The sequence below is a fragment of the Lonchura striata genome, chromosome 2, assembly GCF_046129695.1.
Source record: "Lonchura striata isolate bLonStr1 chromosome 2, bLonStr1.mat, whole genome shotgun sequence".
NCBI classification, from domain to species: Eukaryota; Metazoa; Chordata; class Aves; order Passeriformes; family Estrildidae; genus Lonchura; species Lonchura striata.
The window spans coordinates 62,392,119-62,417,313 of record NC_134604.1 but is presented as its reverse complement, the minus strand read 5'-3'; the positions used below and the strand labels follow the sequence as shown (position 1 = coordinate 62,417,313).

At 39.4% G+C, this 25,195-nt stretch overlaps 1 protein-coding gene across 3 annotated transcripts in view; it reads left to right on the top strand.

The window, feature by feature from the left end:
* CAB39L (calcium binding protein 39 like) overlaps positions 1-25,195 on the top strand; it is a 43,694-nt gene that overhangs the window by 4,940 nt on the left and 13,559 nt on the right. For all 3 annotated transcript variants that reach the window (XM_021528409.3, XM_021528412.3, XM_021528411.3), the window contains 4 exons: positions 4,493-4,641; positions 14,672-14,836; positions 19,085-19,203; positions 23,602-23,770. In XM_021528409.3, coding sequence (XP_021384084.1) covers positions 4,540-4,641; positions 14,672-14,836; positions 19,085-19,203; positions 23,602-23,770 — 555 coding nt within the window. In that variant the 5' untranslated portion in view covers positions 4,493-4,539. The remainder of the gene's footprint in view (positions 1-4,492; positions 4,642-14,671; positions 14,837-19,084; positions 19,204-23,601; positions 23,771-25,195) is intronic.

Here is a 25,195-nt window from a genome sequence, read left to right as displayed (position 1 = left end):
CTAGAAAGTGGGAAAGAAAGGGGCTCATTCAGTCCTGTCCCTTGCTGCCAGACAGCAGTGTCAAAAATTTATGAACAGATGCTCTGTAGTGTGCCTGGTAGATTAGGTCATTTCAAAACCTCAAAGCTCCAATGGGTGGAAACCTTTACATTTCCAGCTGAAGTTTATACATCAGCAGTTTTTAGCCACTTGATTCTGCATAAATAAAGTGTTATTGTTATTTAAGCTAAAATAGCTGTTATTTCAGCTTTCCTGTATTTTTATTTTAACTTATGAAGGTGGGCACTTTTAGCCTCCAAGATATGCTGGTCTTCTCATTTTTCTGGCCATCCAGTGTGCTTCTCTCCACCCACTCTAACCTCTTGATTCTAGTTGACTCTGTGTGTTCAGGGTTGTGTACAGTGTTCTGTATGAAGGTCTATCAACACTGAGTACAAAGGCATAAATACCTTTGGATTTCTACTGACCATTATTTTTGTGATTTATCACAGATTTGCATCTGTCTTTCTCACATCTGTAAAATACTTGTGTGTTTGTATATGTCACCAGCTGCTTGCTTTCATAATTTCTCATGGTAAGTCCTCAGCTTGAAGCAGATATCCATAGAATGGTTTGGGTTGGAAGGAACCTTAAAAGGTCATCTAGTCCAATTCCCTCTATCATGGATGTCTTCAACTAGATCAGGTTGCTCAGAGTCTTGTCCAATCTGATATTGAATGTTTCTGGGGATCTGGAACACCTACAAGCTGTGTCTCGTCTACTGTTCAGTATTATCTGATATTTTCTACTCTTAACTTTTATCCCTTTTTTAATCCCTTTTTTTTTATTACCTTTGTTCTTGACTCCATCCAGTTTCCCAGGTAATGATATTCCAGTCTTGTTATGTGTTGATAATATCTTTCTGATTTCAGTCACCACAATTATTGGATAGGCTCTTAATTCCTATACCTCTCTAAATATCCCATCCACAGATTGCTCTTGCCTTCCCAGTCAGATGATATGATAATTTTTCAGCTAGTTTTTTGGTACTATATTCAAATCAGTGCATTTCCATGTTAGATACATGGATTTTACTCTGTTTTCTATGTTTAAAATATATTTATAAGGGATTGTAGTATGAGCTACCTTTGGTGAGCCTGTGTTTCATTTATTTTTCAATTGTCATTCATCTTAGTTTTTCAGTTATTTTTAGACTGGCTTCTTGAGAGAATGAAGTTTATGTGGTCACACTGTCTATTTCTCATCCTAATTCTCTTCTCATGGTAACTTTTGAACTTTTTGTGAAATTTCAAACAACCTTGACGGAGGACTAGATGTGTGGAAAAAAACAAGTTCCAAAAACTGAAATATATTTCCAAATACTGAAAATAAGTTATATTAATAATAGGGCCTCTAAACCAAATTAGTGCCTATACTGAACAGAAAACTTTTCAAGAAAAAGCCTAGAGAGCAGAGAGCTGATAGAAAGAGGAGGCCAGGACAGAAATGCCCAGCTGTGATAAAAGCTTCTTTAATAAGAGCTTGTGTTTTCTTTGATTCTGGAAACTACAGTTATGGGGAGCAAAGCTGGAGGAGTCCTTGTTTTGTCACTTGTTTTATTGGATAGCCAGCCATAAGACTAAGGAACACAACTCCCAAATCTCAGTAGAGTGACTTTACCCCCATGTGCTTCTGCCCGTAGTTGTGAACAGCACGTGTCCCCCTAGAATATTCCTGCATGGGGAACCAAAAGGTTCTGCAGCTGCCAGTATGTATTTTCTGAGGTGATGGATCATCTTTTGGCAGGTTAAGAACCGTGTCCTGAGAAGGAATAAATCTAAAAATGTTATTTCATGCATATTTGTGGCTCTTCCCCCTTTTTTTTCTGCCCCCTCCACTTGCATATAGCAGAGGCTTTGCTTTGTTATCTAAGACTTTATATCTAATGAAATGATGCAGAGACTTGGCTCTGTTCAACAGAGCAATGAATTAAACTGTTTCTTGAGTCCCTTCCTGCCCTATTATTGGTGGTTTTGCTGTTGTGATTAAGATACTGTTAGGGTATGTAGTGGAGGAAAAATGGTATTTTATCATTGAGCAATGCTCTGGTGACTTGCTGGTGATACTGAACCTATGCAGCTGAAAAGTGCTGGTCCTATGGTAAAATTAGTGATTATTTTAAATACAGACACATTACTCTAGACAGCCATGTAAGTTAATTTTTGATAGGAAATAATAGTTTATTGTCAGCATTTTAGTTAGAAATGTGAACTTCATTTTTTAAAAATCTCAGAACCTTCAGCTCATAAGTACTTAATTTAAAAAAATCAATTTATCTCCCACTCTACTTTTCTTTGTGTGAAAACTTTTGAGAAGAAAAAATGAAGGGATCACTTTAGCAATCTGAATATACCTACCCCACCCTGAAAGAAAGTAATTATTTTCTGAAATGCAACTTGCCTGTTAAGCTCCTGATTTCAGACTCTCTCTCTCTTGCATCATCACATCCTCATGCCATGCCTTCAGGATAACAAAAACATGCAGAATCAGGTCCTTCTCAAAGTGTGTTGTGAATTATTAATCTTCTATTTGCACCACATTTGGGATTACAGAGTGCTGGGTGCTTCTAGCAGCATCCAAACAGCTTTATTGTGTAATACTGGCTTCACAGTGTTTTCCAGGGCTTGTGTGTAGCTGAGTGTGCCCCAAAGGGCACCCAGGCTTCAACCATGCACCTTGTCAGCCTGAGGTGGGACTCTGCTCTGGTGACTGGCACTGCCAAAACTTGCACCTCTGAGCTGCATGGGAGCAGAACTCTGCAGCTGGGAGCTCAGCTGAGGAGTGAAGGTCATGTAGCCAAAACTGGAGAAATAAAAATGAGTTTGAACAGGACTGTGAGGAGCTTGAAAATGGGAATGCAAAAGTGGTGAGGTTTCAGACACTGGATGTGAAAATATCCCTGTAAAACTGACCTAGCAAAAAATGAGAAGCTATATACAAATTCACCTATTTTGGGCACTGTAAAAGAACTTTTAGTTTAAATAACACATTCAAAAATATTTCCTGTGTGTCATAGAAACTCTTCCTGTAAAGATACTCTGCAAAAATATTTTGAAGTATTTTTTAAATAAGATACTAGGATAAAGTCTGTATAGATTTTGCTTTTAAATTTTTAATTTTGTACTTGGCTGTTTTATATGGTTACTATTTATAGTTGCGACAGAATGTATGCCTAATCTGGGTATTAATTCCATAGGTTATTTGGGGATTAGTAACACATGGATGTATGGCTCTAATGGGATCATATTTCCTTATGAATTCTGTAGTGTGCCCATAGTAACAATGAAGCATGAGAGGAGTTGGTTCTTTGGTACCACTGGGTTTTCTTTATGCTCTGTTTATGTGCTTCTTTAGTTCTCTCCTTTGAAACCTCTGGTATAAAGCTTTTTTAATTGCAAATGTTGGAGAATAATGGGAGTGAAGTGGTATGTATGTGTATTTATGTTTTCACAACTAATTGCACAAATGTGTGTGTGGAGGAATTGTGATGTTTTTCTTTTGCTGTGGAAGGAAATGAAAGTTTGATATTATTTTTTGCTTTTTGGTTTGTTTTTTTTCCCTTTTTTATTGTACACATGGGAATGCAGTCCAGAACAGTGCTGAGCTTCCAACCAGAACATATTCCCATCTGTAATCAGTCATTGACTTCAATAGATCTTTGTATTGGACCCTCAGCAAAACCCATAAGAATTCACAGCCTAAGCAGAAACTGAGTGGCTTGGTTTCTTTCATATATAAATACAGTGATGTAGTATTTGCCTTTCTAACCATACAGAAGAAGAATGTTTTAAATTAAACAAACTGAGAATTTTCATTAAAATTCTCATTTAAATGTCATGAAAAAGTTTGTGTTTATATTTGGACCTGATCTTTATTTAACTCGGGCAATGTTCTACACAAGTGAGATCTGATCCACAAATTCCTGAAGTCTGTCAGACTTAGGGCATAATTTCAACTGTTTCCTCTCAAGGTACCCCAGGCTGACAAAAAAAAGCAACTGAAGGAGTGATGGCAGAGAAGCTGGGACTCCAATTTGCAATGCTTTCTTTAAACAAAGGGTGCTTTTGGTGTTCTGGCACATACAGTTGGTTTTCTGCACTGTGATGGAGCTGGTGAAGTCTGACAGAAACCCATATGTGAAATCTAGTGGAGCTTGCCAGATGTGCATTGTCTAAAATACACTGGACATAGGCATGGACTTGCTGGAGTGCTGACCTGTAGGGAGCATCCAGCTCAGGTGCTGAGTAGTTGCTTTTCGTGTTCTAATGGTGCCTTGAGAATCCTCAGTGAACTTGCAAGACCTACACATGAGAACTTTCACTGCTTCACTGGGTGGCTGAAGCAAAGTGTAGTGCCTGAGGTGCAATCTTTTCTTATTCATAGTGTCTTTGTGTGTTTTATTGCATTTTTGTATAAACCTTAAAAGCTGTTTTTATTTGTTGTTTGATTTTAGGCAGTCCTCTTCTATCCTGAAGGAAGAAATCCAGTTGAAGGAAGACCATGCCTTTGTTTAGCAAATCGCACAAAAATCCTGCTGAGATTGTGAAAGTTCTGAAAGAAAACATGGCCATATTGGAAAAACAAGAAAAAAAGACAGACAAGGTATGAGGTAACGTTGTAGAAGACCATAAGGTTTTTATGCTGGGAGAACAGCAGAATAAAGGGAATAACATTGTGTTTGGTCACTGCCCTGATTCTGCGAATGCTTGCCTGTGGATGTAGCTGTGTGTTTGAATGATTTTACTGAAATCAGGGGACTTTTGCATAAATAAAATACATAAAATCTGGGGATCAGACAGAAAATGCTAACATCCAGGAGCCTCAGACAAAACAAAGGGTGATCTCCCACTACTTCAAACAGTAATGAATCTAGCAAAGCAGCTTGGAAGGCTGTGTGAAAACTATTGTACTGTTAATGGTGTTTGCAGGATAACAAATGGGGTTGCCAATTAATGTGTAGGTACCCACAGAGAAAAACTCCACTTCTGATGCACACTGTTTCCAGAAACCAGGAAAGCTATATGTGTCTAGATGTGTATAAAAGAGATCTCTGTTCATCCTTTCTAATGTTCTGTGTGCCAGTACTTCCTAAAAAAGCTGTGCTACTCATTTTCTATTTATAGTGCTAGGCTTTTGCTAATATTACGGCTCTCTTCTAATTCCATGACACAGACTCGAGTTACTTTTGCTGCTTTTCCAGTCACCTCTTGATAGGTACTTCCCAACACACAAAATGCCCTCAGTTAGGAACTTGAGCTTGCATAATTTTTTTTTTTTTCATCTGAGACTCTGGCTCTCTACACTCTTGCTGTAGTAGAAGTATAAGGTTTTGGTTAACAGCAGACTAACTTTAAGTTAAAAGTGATTGTCAGTGGAAGCAGAAATAGCTGATAAGGTATACTAATACATTTTCTGTGGAGCCGATGTTTGTATGCATGCATGTTGTGCTTCCCCCACCTTGTGCAGGAAGTTGTATGAAGACAATCCCAACCCAAAAAGTAGGCATGGAGCCCTTTGCACCCGTAGTGAAATCCTCTTGAAACTTTTGGTTCAAAGCAAGTAGCCCAGTGTGTTAATTACGTAAGGTAAGTTGCATGGATTTCTGGGAGGTCTCTAGTATTTGATGTTTCATTCTGAAATACCTTCAGTAACCTCAGAACAGAGATAATTTGACTCTGAACTAAAAAACATTAAATAAGTAACTAAATAAATCATCAGAATCTGTTCTGCCCTGCTGAATTCATCCTTTGGAGCCTGATTAAAGAAGACTTTCAAAGCAGAAGCTCCATACTTGGGTTTCTTTTAGATCTGCTTGCAGAGTGACTCCTCAGGGTTGTGGTTTTGAGAATTTTTGGCTTGATCTGGTTTGTATATTTGGGTGTCAGTGACAATGAGAAATTCAGATTTCTTAGAAAACTGAGTGCTCAATGTAAATTTTTCATAAAAGTCAAAACAGCTGCTGTGTGTTTTGCTCACAGATCAAAAGATACAGAATGTTTCCCTGGCGTATTAGAATGGAAATAGCTTGTGAACTTAATGGTGCCTGTTTTACAGGAAGAGGCTGATTTTCACTTAAATTTTGTGTACTTCATTGCTGTGGGGTAGAGGCTGTTCCTGGGGTGAATGTGGGTTATCAGGGGAGAGGAGAGAGGGGGACAAGGCAGTCCCTTCCACAGCAAGGCAGAAGGTGAGGAAAGCCTTTTTTTGCATTGGTTTAAGCTTATGTAGCCTGTTGACTCAGGGCTTTGTACTGTAATGTCAAGGAAGCACATAGTGTCCTTTTCCTTGCAGAAGGAAAGGTTAGAGACTCCTTGGCAGTTCTGCCTTTCATCTAAAGTGTTCCACTGAGCTGTCCTGAAATAAATACCTGCTAAAGAAAATAGCTAAATTTATTCTCCTGAGTTAATGGAAGGAAATCATTAAGACTATCTTTACTACTGAGATGATGATAAACTTTTAAAACTGGCAGGAAAAATAGCTCTTGCAAAAGCACCCAGCCCCAGTCACACCTGCTGCTATCCATTCAGGTTTGTGAATTTAGTAATGCTATTTCTAAGTGTTGTTTGCAGTTTGAGTTGGAGAAGAAAAGACAATAGGAAGACTTTCAGTGGCCCACAGATTTTCAAAATATACTCAGTAGTGCCAATGAGTAATGTCCTTTCATGAGAATGACTGGAGAAATGCAACTGAAAACAAAAGCAAAGATAAACAAAGCACAGTGCTGTACTCTGTGCTCTTGAAAGCCTAGCAAGGTTTTTAACTTCACCTCCAATTTGATTTCTGGAGGGAGAAGAAATTTGTCAAACTTTCACGAAAAGGCCTAGAGGTTTAGCTACTGCAGGAGCCAGAGACCCTGGATGTCTCAGAGATGGGTTTGGACCCTGTAGCCCTGTGACCTGAGAAGTTTGCAGATCAAGGCTGTCCCATTTTCAGATTTCTAGCTCTTAGTCTACTGTAAGAGCTAAAAAGGTACTGTTATGCCTCACCATAAAGCCAAGGTTCCCAGCACTTCCAGGGTACAACTCCAGAGCATCCCTGATTTTGTGTGCAAATTAGTTTCCAACTAGGACTTGTTTCAGATGCTTAAACAAGATTTATCCTGTGACAATTAAGCTGTTATTGTAGTGCAGCAAATGTGGTATGTGGGTTGAGGCAGCTAAAAGCTGCTAATACAGGCAGAATTGGCAGAGAAATGGGGCAAAGCCTGAATTAACTGCAGGGCTGGCAGAGAACCTCCTTTCCTCTTTCCTTTTCTAGCTGAGAAATCATGAGTATGAGGTGAAGATGCCGTGAGCAGCCAGGAGGGCACAAGGTCAGGCAGAGAGGGTCTTGATGCTTCTAATTCAACTTTGTGCAACTTTCAGCAGGAGCCATTAGCAGCAGAGCAGTTAAAACTCCTCAGGTAATGGGAAGAGGATGAAGGATATAACTTGATAGACAAGATGCAGAGAAGCCAGTTGTAAGTGTAAAGGAAATGATACATATTTTCTGAGGCATTTACACATGCACACATGATATACAGAGGTTTACACTCTTTCTTCATGATGCTTTTTGTTATTCACAGAGTAGTACCCATTCAAGCTTTAAGTAAACTCTATTGACTACACTAGCATCTGTCTCCTTAGATAAGGATTGAGTTTGACCCACTTTCTCCACATGTCTAATTTTTTTTAAACTATTAATGCGTGTTTTGTGTTGCCATAGTGCTTTCTGATGCTTTTAAACACTCCTAAATGAAAAACAGGCAAAGTTTTGATGTTTGGTTCTTACTTTTATGTATGGGCTTTCTTGTTTGTTTGCTTGCATGGATATATGTGTGTTTAAAGGTTTGCTATTTTTTCAGCTACATTTTGATGCTTGAAAGACCACAGGTTGAGAAGTACCAGCACATCTGGCTCCTTTTCTGACAGAGCTGAAAAAGTAGACTAAAACGTTCTTTATCAACAATCCTCCTCTCTTCCAACATGTGAAATAAAATAAGGTGTTCTTGGAGCATATACAATTGCTGACATCCTGTTTGGGCTTTGATGTGGTGAAGAACAATTAATTAAATTTTATTGCAGTATTTTATAAATGTCATTACAATTTAATCTCAGTCATGTAGAACCAATCAGTCCTTGAATTTAATGAGAAATGCTTAATCTGGAACTACCTAGAAAAGCAGGAAAGTATTTAAATACATAGGAAAGAAAGCCTTCAGAGCTTAGGCTCGCTTCCTTCTTTCTGGCACAAACTCCTATAGTATTTGGGGGATGCATGTAAATAGGAATGAAGAGAAGAGGAGCCATGATAGCAAGAGGTCATATCTATTGAACCTGAGGAAGAATGGACAGCGTATGACACTCTGGTCACACTGCTTCATTTATTGCTGGTGTGTCGCTGTGTCATTGTTAATGGCTGTTGTAAAGGAACATTGATAGAAAGGATGCCTGACCAACCTCACAAACAAACCCCCTGACTTCTCAAAGCCGTGTGTTCAGCTGCTGAGCCCAGTCAGCACAAAGCAGTGTGGGTGGCATCCAGTTTGTCACTGAAGGACGTCCTTGAACACATCACCCTCCTGCTGTTAATCAAACACCTTCGGGTGAGGCAGCCTGACTCAGTGCCATCTGTGGTGCCTACAGGTTTGGTAACATTTTCTGAACCTGCCCTGCAGCAAAAGCCTTCCAAGTGACACAGGCTTTTAATTTAGTGCAGCAAATGGATCTGAGGTTGGTTGAAACTTGGTCTAATCTTTGCATGTGGTCTAGATGGGCTGAAAGATTTGCAGTTTCTGGTATAGCTGATCCAAGACAAGAGTTTATTGTGGAAAATGAACCAAAATGCATTAGAGCAGGTTCAGAGCACTGTGCTGAGTGCTTTCCTGTCAGGCAGAACTGCAGGCTGCAGTGCCTTTAGTCAGTGTTCAGAAGGATAGTGAAGCAAGATGTAAAAATAACCTGAAGTGTCGCGCTTCTGCCCCTTTCACTTAAATCTCTCTAACAAGACTGCTCGTTCAGGTAGGTCACTGCAGTCTGTCCTCTCTTTCATCTCCACATGCTGTAACAAATTTGGTGCTGTTCAGAAGGGTCAGGAGAGCAGCATGTTATTAAGGTTACAAGTAAATGACTTCAAGATATCTGGAACAAATACTTCTATCAATAAATCCTGCTTTTTTACATAGCAACAAGGAAACCATTCCTGGCTGCTGTTCACCTGGCTGGCTGCTGGTTGGTAAAGCTCTGGGGACTGGTGTGTGAGATGAGGTGCAAGGTGCATGCGGAGGGCTCTGTGTGCATTTGTGTGGAAGAACAGTTGCGTGACTACAGGGAACGTGAATACCCATGGATGCAATTCCGCAGCTGCCAGAGCTAGTTACAAAATTGCTTTCCATTTCATTGCTGCACACTGAAACCAAGGGAATGAGATAAGAAGGGTTTGGCACCCCTTCCCCCTAGCTCTGCATGTCCTGGGGTTTTGTGGAGCGTTTCATGTTTCAGCTTCCCTGTTCTGCTAAGGCCTGTTATTGCTCTAGAGATGGGAGAAACTCCAGATATTATCAGGTTCTGGTGCCAAGAGTTTAAATCTGTCTATTCTGGTTGCTTTTATTTTTTAAGGACTTTCAGAACCTTTAGTTCTGTCTTAAGTGCAGGCTTAACAGTGGGAAAGGAATTTATGCCCAGGTGGGGCAAACCTGTCTTCTACATTTTATCATACATCCTTCTAAAAGGCGTTTCCCTGCTGTGCTTGGTTGCCCAAATTGTCTTTGCCAGCTTCCTTGAGTACTAGTCTGTAATGTTTTGCTAAATAACAGACGTCAGGCCTCCTGATCCAAAATGTCCACAATTTGGCCCTGTAGGTCCATTCAGCTTGAAATTGCATCAAGAATAAGTCATCTGGGGTGACCCTGAAGTTATGTGATTGTTTGATTCAGATTCTGCTAATGGCTTTTCTTGGGAATTCTTACAGTTGCATGTAGAGAGAGCTGCATTGGCACTGCTTTTTAGGAGAAAAATTGGTTTGAATCACACAGTGAGAATATTTTTAAACCAGATAAGACTGAATCAAGAAGCTTTATGCTTTTAGTTGCAATATATAGCATGGAGTACTGGCAGATCACTGAATCACACACTGGAGTATTTAACATCACACTGGCAGACATCTCTATGTGTTACTGCCTGCTGCTGTGCAAGAGTGAAACAGTTTATAGAGAGATTTTGGACCTGGAAATGTGCTAGGTACACAAACACAACCAGTATGTGCCTATCTGCCATATTCTTATGGCTCTCCTCTCCACAGCCTACCCCACACTTGAAGATCAATCAGTCTTTCAGGGAAGATTTTTTTTCATAAAACATTTCAGGGAATCATTTTTCCATAAGCTCCTTTCTTTGTGTTATGTTTCTGTTAAGGCAACAGTGACAAAATTTTGATCTGTGAGGAAAATAAACTGATACAACAATTTTCAGCTTGAAAATTTCCAGCTCTGGTTGAAGCTGTTGGTAGGTTTAGAAAAATAAATACTGACCAAAAATCAGCTTTATGAGGAGGGGATGTTGAACATGTTTATAATTTAACATAGAGAATTATGCAGGCTTATCTATACTGTCTATTTTGCATCTCCAAGGCTGCTGTAGATTATCTAGTCCAGTAGGGTTGGCAGATTAACCCAAGGATTGTTAGAGTTCAACATTTACACAAAACCTTGTCTTTCAAAATGGACCCAAAAACCTCTTCTGGGTTGAGGTGCATTACAAACTATACTCTGTGGATGCAGAGTCAGTTCTTATTGAAAGGAGACTTGTTGGAAAGACCAGAAACTTGTCTTAGGAGGTTGAGATCCTGTCATTTGTGCTGGGACAGCAGTGCAAACGCTAAACTCGTGTGTTTGCTGGGAATCAGCTTGTGTGTCATTCTCACTTTTTTGTCCCTACCTGCAACTTTTGACTGTCCAAAGTCTCACTTTTGACATTAGTATGTCTATGTATAAGCTGTTCTGTTTAGGATTGTGTGTGTAGTTTTCTCCTTTCTTCCTTTTTTCTCTCTATTCACAAGAGCCTCTCTAAATATAATGGCATAAAATCAGTCATGATGGAAAGGACTTGTACCTAGAGGACAAAAGGAAAATCTGCTGCAAATAAGATTGTTCCTAATTTCAAGAGTGAGGCAAATGGCTGAAGTGCTTTGATATTTCATGAAATTATTTTGTTTACATTGTAATTTCTGCTGGAGTGATGGTTGCAGCACTTTGCTATTGTTGCTCTTGCCACTGATGGAAAATAAAAAGTAGCATGGAAGTCATAATAGACTTAGGGGTTTCTAGTGAATCCTTTTTATTTTTTTGTCACTGAAATTCTGTTTGTGGCACTGCTGGGGGGAGGATGTTTCACTGAGGCTTTTTGTTGGTTTTTGCAATTTTTTCCTAAAGAGGCTCAGGACTGGTCTGACTTCTTATGCAGATATGTTTTCATGTATTTTCCATGTATTTGAGTGAATAAATGTACTTTGTTGTTTGTTTTGGACAGATGTTTTGTCTTTGGATCTTGGAATGTCTTTTTTCTCTGAGTATTAAGAAAGTTTCCATCCCAGAAACAGTGCTTATGTACTTAAAGTATTATTCTAAAATTGCTGTGACTTTAAGTGGAAATGTCAAAACAGAGGCTGTTAATTTAAGAATCTGTGTTTGGGATTATGGTTTTCCTCCAGATATGTTGTGAGGGATATCCACTGAGGAGCGATCCTTAGATTTGACTGTGAATAACTTTTGGTGGAGAGTTGCAGAGCAAAACACAGACCATAGAGAGGCTATGAAGGGGGAGGAAATGACACATGAAATCTAAATTGCATGTGGAAAAGCTGAAGAACCAAGTGGATGGGATGGCAGGTGATTAGAGAAATGCAGCTCTGGTGGCCACTTCTGTCTACCAGCACCAGTATTCTATGTTTAATTTTCTCACACAGCACTTTTTGGCCTCCTTTTTGAGAATTAAACACTGGCCTCCTTTTTGAGAATTAAACACGAAGCTGAGTCCTGCAGGCCTTTTTTCTACATATCAGAAAGGACTACTTATACTTGAAAGCAAAGTTATTAACATTTTTTTTAACTACAGAATGCCAGAGATATTCACACCCAGCCCAACAGAAAGGGTGGAAAGCCAAAAATGTACGGGCTTTGCCTTTAAAATGAAAATATTTCTCTAGCTCTTATAAAGATTTAGAGCTTTAGTTTCTAAGATAGAGCCCCTGTTGTTAATCCCATCTGTACTCTGTGGGATATCTCAAGTGACACATGACTAACATTTGAGGTAAAAATAGGCTCTTTTGCTGAGTGATGGTGAGGAACATCAAGACTTCTGCTGTTAGAAGCTATCACACAGTCATGCTCATTTACACCCTGCTCATGCTGACATATCTCAACCAGCAGAAAACTGCAAGTAGGTACAAAGAGATTGGAGGAGAGCAGTTCTTTGTGCTGTGCAAAATCAATGCTTAAATCTTCCACCTAGTTGCAATGTAAAAGTAGCTTTTTACTGTGGTTGGTTTTGGTTTTTCTTAGGACTTCTAAATTTTTTGTATCATTTTTATTCACTAATGTGAATAAAATCTGTGACTGAAAATGTTGGGAGCTCAGCAGCAGGTGAGAGATGCCTCTTCAGAGCACTGTGGAGTTATGTTATGCAAATTGATGGGGTGGTATTTGAAAGCATTATGATTTTCTTTTCAATGTATGTGAGCAATATACAGAAATTATTGATGTGTCTTTGAACATTCATTAATTTCCAGTTAGCTTTTACAAATCACTATTGCATTTTCTGTGTTTGTCTTGAATTTTTTTTTTCACCTGCTCTGCTAACAAAAGGCTAACTTCAAGTTAAGGTTTTTCAAAGTTGTGAAATGCTGTCCTGTCTTCAGCATCCTGCCTGTCAGTTTGCTGTCATTCTCAGCTTTGCTTTCAAACCTGTTCCTTACTTCCTTCCCACTCCCTGCCAAACAATCCAGTTGGCCTTGCTGCAGGTCATGTGTGTATTAAATATAACCCAACCCAGAAGGAGCCGCTCCCTCTGTAGCCCCATGGCTGGAGCAGGCAGGATTTACAGCACACACATCCACACGAAAAAAATTACTCCTATCCTCCACAGAGTCTTTATTTGTTCAAAGTGGAGCAAAGGTGTGAGGAGAGCATGAGCCAGAGGTGCCATGCTGCAGCCAGTGGTCCTTTTCCTTGGGAATGGGTATTATCACTCACATCTGATTTTGACCTGCTGACTGCATGAAACAGCTGTTACCTGTTTACAGGTGTGTGTCTTTCCTTTCCCTGTTGTAATGCTTCTGGTCAAGATACTTTGTAAGGTAATTCTGATTCATGCTCTACATTAGGTACCTGAAACATTGCATAGGATTACTATACTCTAGGTGGGAGCAAAAGATGTGAAAGATCTATTTTACTTCAGCCTGTGGAGCTTTACTAAAGCAAATTGTTTCATTTAAATTTCTCAATCTGAGGCTGAAGTGCCTGTGTGCTCAGTGAGCAAATCCCTTGTAGAAGATGCTGGCTCAAACCATACCTGATGAGGAGAAATAGGGGTGGCAGTGCAAAGCTGTGAAGCTTTGGCTGGGATAAAGTGAATTTTTTCCCTAGTAGCTGGTAAAGTGCTGTGTTTGGAATTTAGGATAAGAATGAAGTTGATAATACTCTGATGTTTTAGTTGTTGCTGAGCAGGGCTTACACTAAGTCAAGGCCTTTTCTGCTCTTCAGCCCACCCCACCAGCGAGTGGGCTGGGGGCACAGGAAGCTGGGAGGAGACAGAGCTGGGACAGCTGACCCCAGTGGGCCAAAGGGATATTCCATATCACAGGGCATTATGCTCAGTCCATAATGCTGGGGGGAAAGCTGGCCCAGGGCTGCTGCTCAGGAACTGGCTGGACACTGGGTGCTGAACAATTGCATTGTGCATCACTTGGTGTTTATTATTATTGTTGTTGTTATTGCTACTATTTCTTCCTTCCTTTTCTATCCTATTAAGCTATCTTTATCTCAAGCTAAAAATTTATTTCCTCCCCCCAGTTCCTTTCCCCATGTTACTGAGGGATAGTGAGCAAGCAGCTGTGTGGTGTTCAGCTGCCTGCTGGGTTAAGCAGTGCCACAGGGCTGTGAGGATTTATTTGGTTTCCCAGCAGAGGAGCTGGGACAGCCCATCAGGAAGCAGTGGGTGGGGAGGCAGCCTTTGGTACCTTCATTTGGCACCTCTTGCCCACGTGTGCCATGGAGCCCACTGGGGAGGACAGGAGGAGCAACAGTGAAATTGCTGCTGCCTCTGCAGGGCCATGCCTGCCTCCACATCTCTTAATGGGTCATGCTGGCACTGATTGGTAATTGCTCTCTTGGTCCTATTTTATGCCCATGGTCTGAAAATGATGGTATGTCATGTATAAATTGAATTTATCTTGTGTATGGTCTGCAGGGTGCAGTATGGATGCTCCAGCCTCCATGATTACCTAAAATGATATAATTTTGCAATAGATAATGATAATTGTAAGTACATTTAGAAATATTTGTTTTGAAATGCATGTCTTTTAAAAGAACATACTTTTTTTTTTTTTTTTTTTTCTGTTTCATTTTTTTAAACAAACCCCATTATCTGCTGGTGAAAAGGCATCAGAGGAAGTATCAAAATCTCTGCAAGCAATGAAAGAAATTCTGTGTGGGACCACAGACAAAGAGCCACCCACAGAAATCGTGGCTCAGCTGGCACAAGAGCTCTACAACAGTGGCCTTCTAGTGACACTTATTGCCAACCTGCAGCTGATAGATTTTGAGGTAGGTCAGCATCCATAAACTTTATTCATCTCCTTGGTCTTGGTGTTGTCAGTGACTAGAGCCATATTTTTCTGAAGTCTGAATAATTTCATTGCATTCAAAACTGTATTCCACAGGCTGAAGAAAGCTGCTGCTCTAGATTGGTTGGTGTCCTGAAAGACATGCTCGTACACTAGCAACAAATCTGATTTTTAAAAAATTAAAACAAAAACAATAAAGAAATATTTCCATGTGTATCCAAACAAGATAGGACATGGTGCTGGGAATACTGTCTAGGACTAACCTTGTAAACTGCAGGGATGATCTTTGGGATAGTGCAACTAGAGCTACCTGCTGTCTCTGAAGAGTGTCCAATTTAGAAAGGGTTCAGGGACATGGAATAAAAATAATTGGAAGCATGGCGAATTTCATGTGACAAAGACTGAAAGAATTAAAATAGTTTAGTTGAGAGAAAAGGAATTGAAAAACACGTTAAAAACAGACAGCAGGTTGCAAGGTAATTTGGTGTCTCCCACTTAATTGTTTGGATTAAAAGAATAAAGGAATATAACATTTTTTTCATGGTAGAAAGATTAATATGAATGTATATGCATATATATTATTTAATTTGATATATTTAAATTGAAAATATATTTTATATTCTGTGGAACTTCTTGTCAGCTTTGTTGTTAAAGCAAAAAACCTAGTAAACAACTGTTCTGACAACTAAACTTGCTTGTAAGTTAGGAGAAGAGTTATACTAGAAAAAATTGCAGTAATTCAGGATAAATATCAACCCTGTTGATTAACTGTTGACTGGAGGGATGGGAATGAACTCTGTCACTGTCAGGTCATTGTCATTCTTGTGGTTTGCAGTCAGCTGTGACAGTGGCCCCCAGGGCATAACTGCTGTTGCGAGTTCCATGATTTCTGTGGCTCCTGGGCACTGGTGATTCCTCACAAGTGTCCGACCAGCAGTGGGAAATCCCCAGCCACCAGGAGCCAAACCTCCACTGAGATCTGGAACAGGAGCAGTACCCAAGGTACAGGCAGCTGCTGGAGAGAAAAATCTGTTTCTCAAAGAAATCTGATTCTCTCAGAGACACCTTTTGTAGGAGTCATATGTAGAAGTTATCATCTTTCCATTTTATAAATTAATGAAAGGGAGGAAAATAGGTGATTTCACCCCATACCAGCAGTAAATCCAGGATCGAGGACTGATTTATTTACTTTGTATTAATTTTTGAATGGAATTTTTCAATTATTGAAATTTTTTAGTGGAATTCTCTCATTTTTGGCTCAAGGCTTAAGTTCAGGAAGTTTTTTTTCATGATTTGTCTTCTCTTTCATCTGGTTACTGTTAAACGTCTAATTACAAAAATACTCAAAGCCCAACAGCCCAATCTCTTAAAAAACCCTGTAAGAAAAATGGAGAAGAGGAAAGGAGAAGATATTCTAAGCACAGAAGGGACACTTCTGAATTATTTTAGTTACACGACAGTCTGTATTGCTTCTGCCAGAAAAAATTCTGTATCAACATATTCAAAATACAGTCTTTAAAAGCAAGCACTGGATGAAATATCCAATCTGTTGTTGGATTGCTGTTATTAGAAACAATTCTCATAATTCTTATTGCAAAATATATTTTTTATTAATTGCAAAAGCTTTCCAATCATGTAGCCAAGCTGTTTTACATGTTCTTTGGACAAAACACTAGAAACCAAATGTCACTAAACAAGAGGACAGTAAGAGCATATGCTGCTTTGTCTTCATGTCTTCCCACTGACTTTTCCAGTTTGTCAATTTTTCTGTTTCTATTTTGTTGTATTGGTGGGCACAGCTGGTATTTAAGTTGCTTCATTGAACAAGCAATTTCATCGCACTGTAACATGCGAGTTAATTTTTTGATCTGCGTGTAATGGTAAAAAGCAAATCATAAACTACTGAAAATCTGATTTCTGAAAGCAATGATGTTACTTTGCTTTGTCCTGACTCCCTGTGTCCTCCTCACCAACCCTGCTGCCCACTTTGATCCCAGTTTTTCACACGTAAACTTCCCTTTGAAGATGTGTTTTCAAAGACGGTGCAGGGAAGACTTCCATCACACATCCATAGAAGAAACAGGTTTATTGCTTCTGCCACTCAACAAACAAGATACAATTTCAGTAATGATATTGTTATGAAGCATTAAAGTCAGGTTTAGGCAGGAGCCCAGAATCAAGATCAGACTGGGTTTTAAAATTTAAAATATGAAATTTATTTTTGAACTTTAAAGAACTGAGGCAAATATCCAAAGAGCAGAAGTCCACTAAAAATGGAGATGTTATTGTGTGTAAGCCTAAAGGTTCACAAATTGTAAAGCCCCTAAAAGAGGTAGTAAATAACTACAAGCCCAGGACTGGTGATTTTATAATCTTTCCCCTACTTTGCCTTGAAACAGGGGTTAAATTATGGTATAAGTATTATACAATTTTTTATTTATATAATGCATCCCTAGCAAGTTTATTTTGTTCTTGTCTAGCCACTTTCTCTTCATGCTGCCTTATCTAGTGCTTCAGTGGCCTTGTGCATTTCATTATAAGGCAAAATTCAATTGCAGATCCAAGTAAGGAGTGTTTCAAAAGCACTCCTGCAATTTTAATGTATGTCAGGTGGTGAGGGAAAATCTGTCATGGTTCCCTCCTATTTGCCTCCTTTCCCTCCTGAAGAACCCACGGAGATCAACTCTGGCTCTCGCTGTCACTGATCTCTAGAAAATTAGCTATAATTGAATACATCTATCTATATATCTATATCAATATCTGTCTCCTCTGTGCTCATGGATATTTTGTTGCAATGCACACAGTATTAAGTAACTAATAAAAAATTTAGCATAGCAGAGAGGATCACTTAATTTCTGGCCATCTTTGCCTCACCCTTTCAACAGCTCTTCTCTGTCTGAATTGTTTTCATCTTTCATCAGTAACTGCTGAAGCCCGTGGGGATCACAGGATTCCAGGCATATGATATGGGTGTTGTAAAGATAGGGGAGAATGGGATGACTTTATACAGAATTAGCCTATTTGAAATTATGTCCAAGGGTCAAAATAGTGTTGCAGACAAAGGCAGATGTACTGGCCTGTACTGATTTGATTCTCCTGTTTAATTCCCTGAGCCTCCAAGTCTCCAGTCCAGCTGGGCTGGAACAAGTAGGAAAGCAGAATATTTTGTGTTCCTCAGCACTGATTTATTTGTAGAGGTGAAACCAGGGAATTTTCCTCCGTGTGAAACTATCTGCTCCTTGGCTTCAAACATTCAATAATTTCTCTGCCAATGAATGTTTGTCCTCCCAAGACAGATCAATCAGCATGTACAGATTATAAGTGACCTTTTGCTTTAGTTTGCCCTGTGCACAGTGACCTGCTGTTGACTCAGTGCCTTGGTTACAGGTCCTTAGTGCGGCCATCTCTCACCTCCCTTAACTCCACATCAATTTGTCTGCTGTGCCAGGAGAGAAACTGGCAGGGGAGGAAGAGGATTTCTAATGCAAAATGTATTGGTGAACCTCCTGAATAAATAGAGCATCATTTGGAAAGACCTTTGGAAAGCTGTTTGCACAGGGAAACATTTGCAGACAAACTGTGATTGTATAGATAGGTGCATATAGCACAGCATCAGGGCAAAGAGAAGAACTTTAATTTTGATTAAAGCAGAGACATGTACATGGTGCAGCTGTTCTATTGGTAGTATTTCTTTCATTTTTCATGGTAAATAATGGGCACAGTTAAAATTCAACACTGATTTTCAGAAATGTAATCACACTTGGAGTTGTTTGCACTGGACTGATAAAAACCTTTAGCTTTTGAAGTATAGGCAGTGTGGCAGTGGTTTGGTACCAGCTCAATTACTCACATTTGGAGGCTACAGGAGTAACAAGACACACAGCAACAGCATGCTTGGCTCAGGGTAGTGGCTTGCTTTTATGGTGCTTTCGTGTTGCTATTTGAAATAGCCAGGGACTTGGGTGGCAGTGTAAGAGGAATGCACATCTTCATTTAGGAAAAAAACATGCAAATGGGAGTGGGGAAGTCAGGAGCCTTCAGAGCCACCCGAAGGAGGAAGCCTTCTTGGGGCATTAGAGAAACAGCAAATATGAGGCAGAGACTGGAGAAGAAAAAAAAGGCTGACCTGTTCTAATTTCATTTTCATTTGTACTTTAAATTGATGTTATAGTAAGTGGTTGTTTGCTCATGTTTTTCTAAGCAAAGATATATTTTGCTTCTTTAACAGGGCAAAAAGGATGTTTCCCAGATATTCAACAACATTTTGAGAAGACAGATTGGCACACGCAGCCCTACTGTGGAATACATTAGTGCCCATCCACATATCCTATTCATGCTTCTAAAAGGGTAGGTGCTTTAATTTGAGTTTCATTAAAGAGCATTTCCTGGAACATGCTAGCATTGCAGTTGATCTACTTTCACACTTTTAGTTTAAAAAAAATTAAATGATTTTCAGATTTTGTGTCAGGTTTCTTACTTTCTTTTTTCATATTGACTTTCATTCTATGGAACTCTATACTTTTTAATGATTAGATTATTTAATTTTGTTGTTATTTCTTCACCAAACTTGATTTTGAAATAATTATGTGCTGGTTGTTTTTGATTGCACCCCATGTGATGTGTGCTCCATTTGTCACCATGAACTCTTGTGTAGTATTGTTGGTGACTGCTCAGGTTCATTTAGACCTTTTTGCATTGCAGGAGTGACCAACAGTGGTGCCTGTAAATAACTGGAGTCAAACTGAAGCACTGAGTGGTAGAACAGAGAGAACCAAAATGCATTAAAAGAGTAGTTGTGCCTGTGGGACAGACTTCTCCAACACTTGTGGCCACAAGGGAACTTCAACTTTAAATTCTTTCTGTAATTAACTCCACAACTTTCAGCATTTAATGGTTTCTTTGGTCTTATAAACCTCAGGACAGTGATGACAATTCTCTCCATCATTATTACAAACTGTTTTTAATTTCATATGTATATATAATAATTTTATTTCCTTTTCTCTGTCTTTACTTTTTCAGTTTTTCACTCATTTTGATCTTGCACATTAAGCATGTATCACTACCATATGTCTGGCCTTTATTTAAAGATAAAAAATATTTTTGGATTATGTCCCAGATTTTCTTTGGCATCTGTAGCAACCAAGAATATTAAGATGATAGTAAAGTCTTTATGCATATGTGCTTCTGACAGACATTTTACAGTAAGTGACCTGAGCTGGTGGATGAATTTAAATAGCATCACTTAGATGCTTTTTTTTATTTTGAGAATCTTGCTGCATGCAGCAGCGTGCCTGTGGTCCTCGGGCTCCTTGTTCATGATAGCAACAAGGAGCCATCATTGTGGCTCTTGCAGCCCTCTGCAGCACTGCACTGGCTCAGCATTGCCATTTCTGGAATGTCTTGTTAAATAGTGCAGTTGGATCCATCAGTAGAAGTCCAGAGTCAGTCATGCCCAGCCTGAGCAGCTGCTGCAGAACAGTGTAATGCCATCAGACATGATGATGCTTTTCCTGCCTGTGTCCTGCTGCTGGGACTATCTAAAAATGAGCCCTAAAATCTGTGCCTGCAGTCAGGGCAGGGCCCTGAACACACAGACTGCTGTGTGCCCATGGTATGGGGTGTGCGTGTGCAGTCAGATGCAGGATTGGGAAACAAGCATCTCACGTAAGACAACACCACATGAAAATGTGACTTGAGGACATGTTTTCTTATTTATTCAATGCTGAATGAATTATATTATTTATACTATATAGATATATATTTATATAATGCTATAGGAAATATAGGAAATCAAACACTGCTAAAGGAAAGTGGATTTGGCTGACTTGTGCCATTCTGTGTTTGTTATATGACATCACATTACCTGGAGAGAAAAAAAATCACCTCTACCATGACTATAAAAGAAATGGCCCAAGCCTGTTGTGACTGCTGTACTTCCATTGGATGTAAAATTTCCTCTGCCCCCTGTCAATCCCCAAAAGCAAAAGGTTGCTTTTTTGTGGCTTAATGTGAGCTCTGTTGGGTGGGAAGGATCTTCAATCAGAGCTCTCACCCAGTGTTTCCAGTGGAAACTCCAGTGGAACTGCCAACTTGAGATAACAGTTCCTACCTTTTAGGTTTCATTTTACTTGTTGCCTGCTTCCTTCCATCTTCTCAGCTTCAGAAAACACACAGCACATAGTTCACTTTTTTTTTTCCTTTCTTTCATTTGTGTAGGTTGACTTTGCTGCTGCACAAGGACTTCCTTTGAGAGCATCTTACTTTCTGTGTGCAACCTTTGTGTATAGAATTTCAGATGAGTACAGTATTTGGTATACAGAGAGAAACAGTTGTATTTGGGCCAATTTTTTGCTCTGATGTCAGCCGATTACATTAGCCCAGATATAACTTTGGTCCCTTATAATTTAAAATATTTTCCCTCTAGGACAGTGACTGTTGAGGACTTAGTTAATGGCACTTGCATTGTTTCTCTCAAGTGACAAATTTAGAAGCTTCTTTATGAATATATATCTAGATATCTGTGCCTCATGCCACATGCTATCTGTACCCTGATCACTGCCCCAGCCTGTGTTGTGATGATCTCTTTATATCACAGCTCAGTTAAGGCTTTAATGGTATATTGGCTGAGGTTGTAGAATTCCCCTTGAGTTTATCCAAGGATAAACTCAGGCTATACAAGTAATGTAAAGTCAGATCAGAATACATCTGTTTGAGACCTTGTGTCTTCCAGGCTTGATGCCTCCCAAATCTCCTGCCTGTTCTTCTCACCTTCTACCATCTTCTGCACTAACCATGGAAGAATTATTCGCTTTACACAGAAATGCATTTCTGCTCTCAGTCTGGCCTCTTTCAAACTCCACAATAAGTGTTTTGAAATACTTCAAGTCCATTGTTTCATTTTCTAGTTCTCTCCAGTATTCACTGTGTGGGGGTTTCTTTAGGTTGTAAGTCCATCCAAACAGAGAAGAACTCAGTATTTTTTTCTGCTGTGGAAATACATCAGCATAGAGCACTAAATGCTCATTAGAAGTGATTTTGAATCACATTTCTATCATTCCTGCCTGGTGGCTTTGCATGTAAATGTGGGTGCAAAGGACATGCTAGCTATGACTGGGCAGCCTATAAACTTCTTCCAGGCTTATTCCAGGCACCAAACCCAACTTCCCTCACTTGTGTGAACAGCCAAAGGCCCATAACCCACTTCCAGATAATGGAGCATTTGACTGAGAATGATTCTGTTGATACTTAATGTTTTTAAAAGTTATTGTGCTGGAAACAATGTAATTTGCTTTTATTCCAACCAAAATACTCGTTAGCCAACTATTAAATATTTTCCTGGCTGCACTCCTTGGAGCAGCTTTGCCTCATTTTCCTTAAAAATTAGTATTCCTGTTAATGGACTTGATGCCTCAATGAGAAACATCAGTGAATTTCTGCTATCTGAAGAGTTAGAAATTCAAGTTTGCAAATGTTTCCACAAACTAAAACAAATAGGGGCTTGAGTGTCTGCATTTCCTTGAGGGTGGGAAGCTTCATTTGCCTGTTTGGAACAGCAATCCATTTTCATTAAGCCAACTATTGTTGACAGCAGGTTGAAGTATGCAGCTCTGGTATGCTTGCAGAACACAACTGTTCTTTTAATTGCATGCTAGGGGTAAATTTGAGGGCCCACTCACTTACAGCACAGATGGCATTTTGTGTTTTTCTTCCTTTTTTTTTTTAAGTTGTATTTCTTTTGGCCTAGTGATAGGAATTAATTGTGCAAAGGAAAAATGATGCTGATAAATTCTGGGTGATAATAGTTCTGATAAAGTATAATCAGTTTATTGAAACAGTGCTTTCTGTCCCCTTGGACTTCACCACTTTCACATGATTTCTGGCAGACTACTGGAAAAAAATCCATTTTAAATCCTTTTTGACTGTTGGATTTCATCCTTTTTTTTTTTTTTAATGTGTTTCTAACAGTTTTGTTTCATATTAAATTCAGTTTTAAAGAAATCAAGACTTTAAAGAAATTGAAGATGATCTGAATTTCCTCCCCCTCCCTCCCATCCTTCCTCTCCAAGGGCGAGATGTGTGCTGGCTCCTGGCTATTGCAGTGCCTCATGTGCCATAACAGGATTGTAACTTGAGGAATGAGTGCTTGTGTCCTGAACACAGCCAGAGCCTCTGCAGAAGAGGCATTGAGCAGAACCTCTCTGAAACTGAAGGAAAAAATTCTGAGCTACAGAAAGCTTAATCCTGTGTAGACTGCCTGGAGAGACTTCCTACCTTCCTCGTTAATACTGCAGAGTGATGTCCTCTAGAAGAGGAGTGGGAGGTGATGGATGGTCATGAGGTGTTGCAGTTTTCTTGGATAAACTGAGGAGCTCAGACTTAAATCTGATGAGGGAGATTATATTGTACAGGGTGTGCTTTCTCACAAATCCAAAAGGGTGAAGAAGCTCTGTTAAAATGTTGCACAGTCTCCACAGTCTTTCCACAGAGAGGGGGTGTAGTGCAAATTTACACTGAAATGTGTTTTGGCTTGGGAAGAGAGAGGTTTGCAGTGAAAATTTCTGGCAGCCTTGTCCGGGGTAAGGTCCTGCAGCTGGGTACAGCTCTGTGGCTGGGAGCTGCCCTCCATGTGTGGTGTCCCTTCTGGCACATGTTCCCTGTGCTACAAAGTCCCCTTTTGCTAGAAAGGTGCCTGTTTATCTTTGTTCTCCTATGTTTTGATGCTTTCTGTTTCTCTTCATTCTCCAGATATGAATCCCCAAATATTGCCTTACGTTGTGGAATTATGCTGAGAGAGTGTATCCGCCATGAACCCTTGGCCAAAATCATACTATTTTCAGAGCAGTTCAGAGACTTTTTTAAATATGTGGAAATGTCAACATTTGATATTGCTTCTGATGCCTTTGCTACATTCAAGGTAAATAATTCAGTATATGCATCACAGTTTGTGTCAAAAGCAGCCCTCCATCAGAAGTCATCACTGAGCATTGTTGCTTTGAACTGGGTGTCTTTTTTGTTGTTCAATAAAGGATATAATTAATTAACCCATGGTCTTATTGTAGCAGGATTCACAGCAGCAATCACATCTGCAAAAAATCTTTAGAGAAATGTAAATCTGTATTTAATTAACACTCTTCACCTTGATAACTCAGTCTTTTATGCTACCATTTAAAACTCAAATTAATCATGTATTACCTAGAGTTCTTGTAAAATGCATAACCTTTTTCTCTGCCTACCTTCCCCCACAACAAACCCACTGCCCATTGTGACCACACGAGTGAATAGAAGGCATAATTTAAAACTAATATTTGAAATAATTGTAATTTTTGCTGTCCCTTCTGAGTTCAGCAGTCAAGTATAGATCAATGCCAGACCTGCTGATTATTTGACAGTATATTCATAGTCTTATTTTTGTGACCCATGGTTCAGTGTAAGGACTGCAGTCCTAAATGCTAAGTAGCTGGAAGCACTGGATAAAGTCTGTAGAGTGTACCATGTAGAGTTTATGTTGTATTAAAAATGAGGTTGGGTGAAGATGCCAAATTTTTTGGAGGTTGTATGTGACTATCATCCTTCCCACCAGGTGCTAGTACAGTCTTTGAGCAAAAAAACCAAAATAAATTCGATGCCTGTGAACTTCACATGCAGGGAACATTAATTTATTTCTGAAAAACACTTTAAGAAAGCTGAGGGAAAATCTTTTTAGTTAAAGACTCTTCTAAATATAGATCTAACTCCTTTTTTTTTCTTCTATCACTGAGCTCCCTGCTGTCATAGAAACACATTGTTTATTCTTTCCTTTCAAAGCTAATTAGAAACATGATTAGATAGACCTCAGGAGTAATTGTAAGGAATGTTAGAGCTCAGCTCAGTGATTCTACATATGCTGAAACCTGGCTTTTTACTGGTATTTAGTAACCTACTGAATGGGATAAAGATTTGCATAATGGAGATAACGTTGCATTCTTCAGTAATGACTTGAGCAGGATTAGCAATTCAAATCACCCCTTAATCAATTACAGCATCTTTCCCTTAAGTTTCACTGTTGTGGTGTCCATTAGGTAATGGTTATGAAATTCAAAGCAGCACAGAAACACAGACAAGGTATAAAAATGCAACATAACTGTTGCATCTTTTCTGTTTCTGGTATTTTACCCTATGCTCAGAAGAATATTTGTCTCTGATCAGAAAAAATGCTCCTGGACTCAGTTCCCAGCTTGACAGAGGAGATTTTTATCATCTCCCCAGGTCCTGCTTTGAGCAGGACAGCAGAGCTTGTTGGTGGTGATGGACAGTCTTCACCCCAGCCAGGAGGCAGGAAGGGGATAAGGGTCAATTAAGC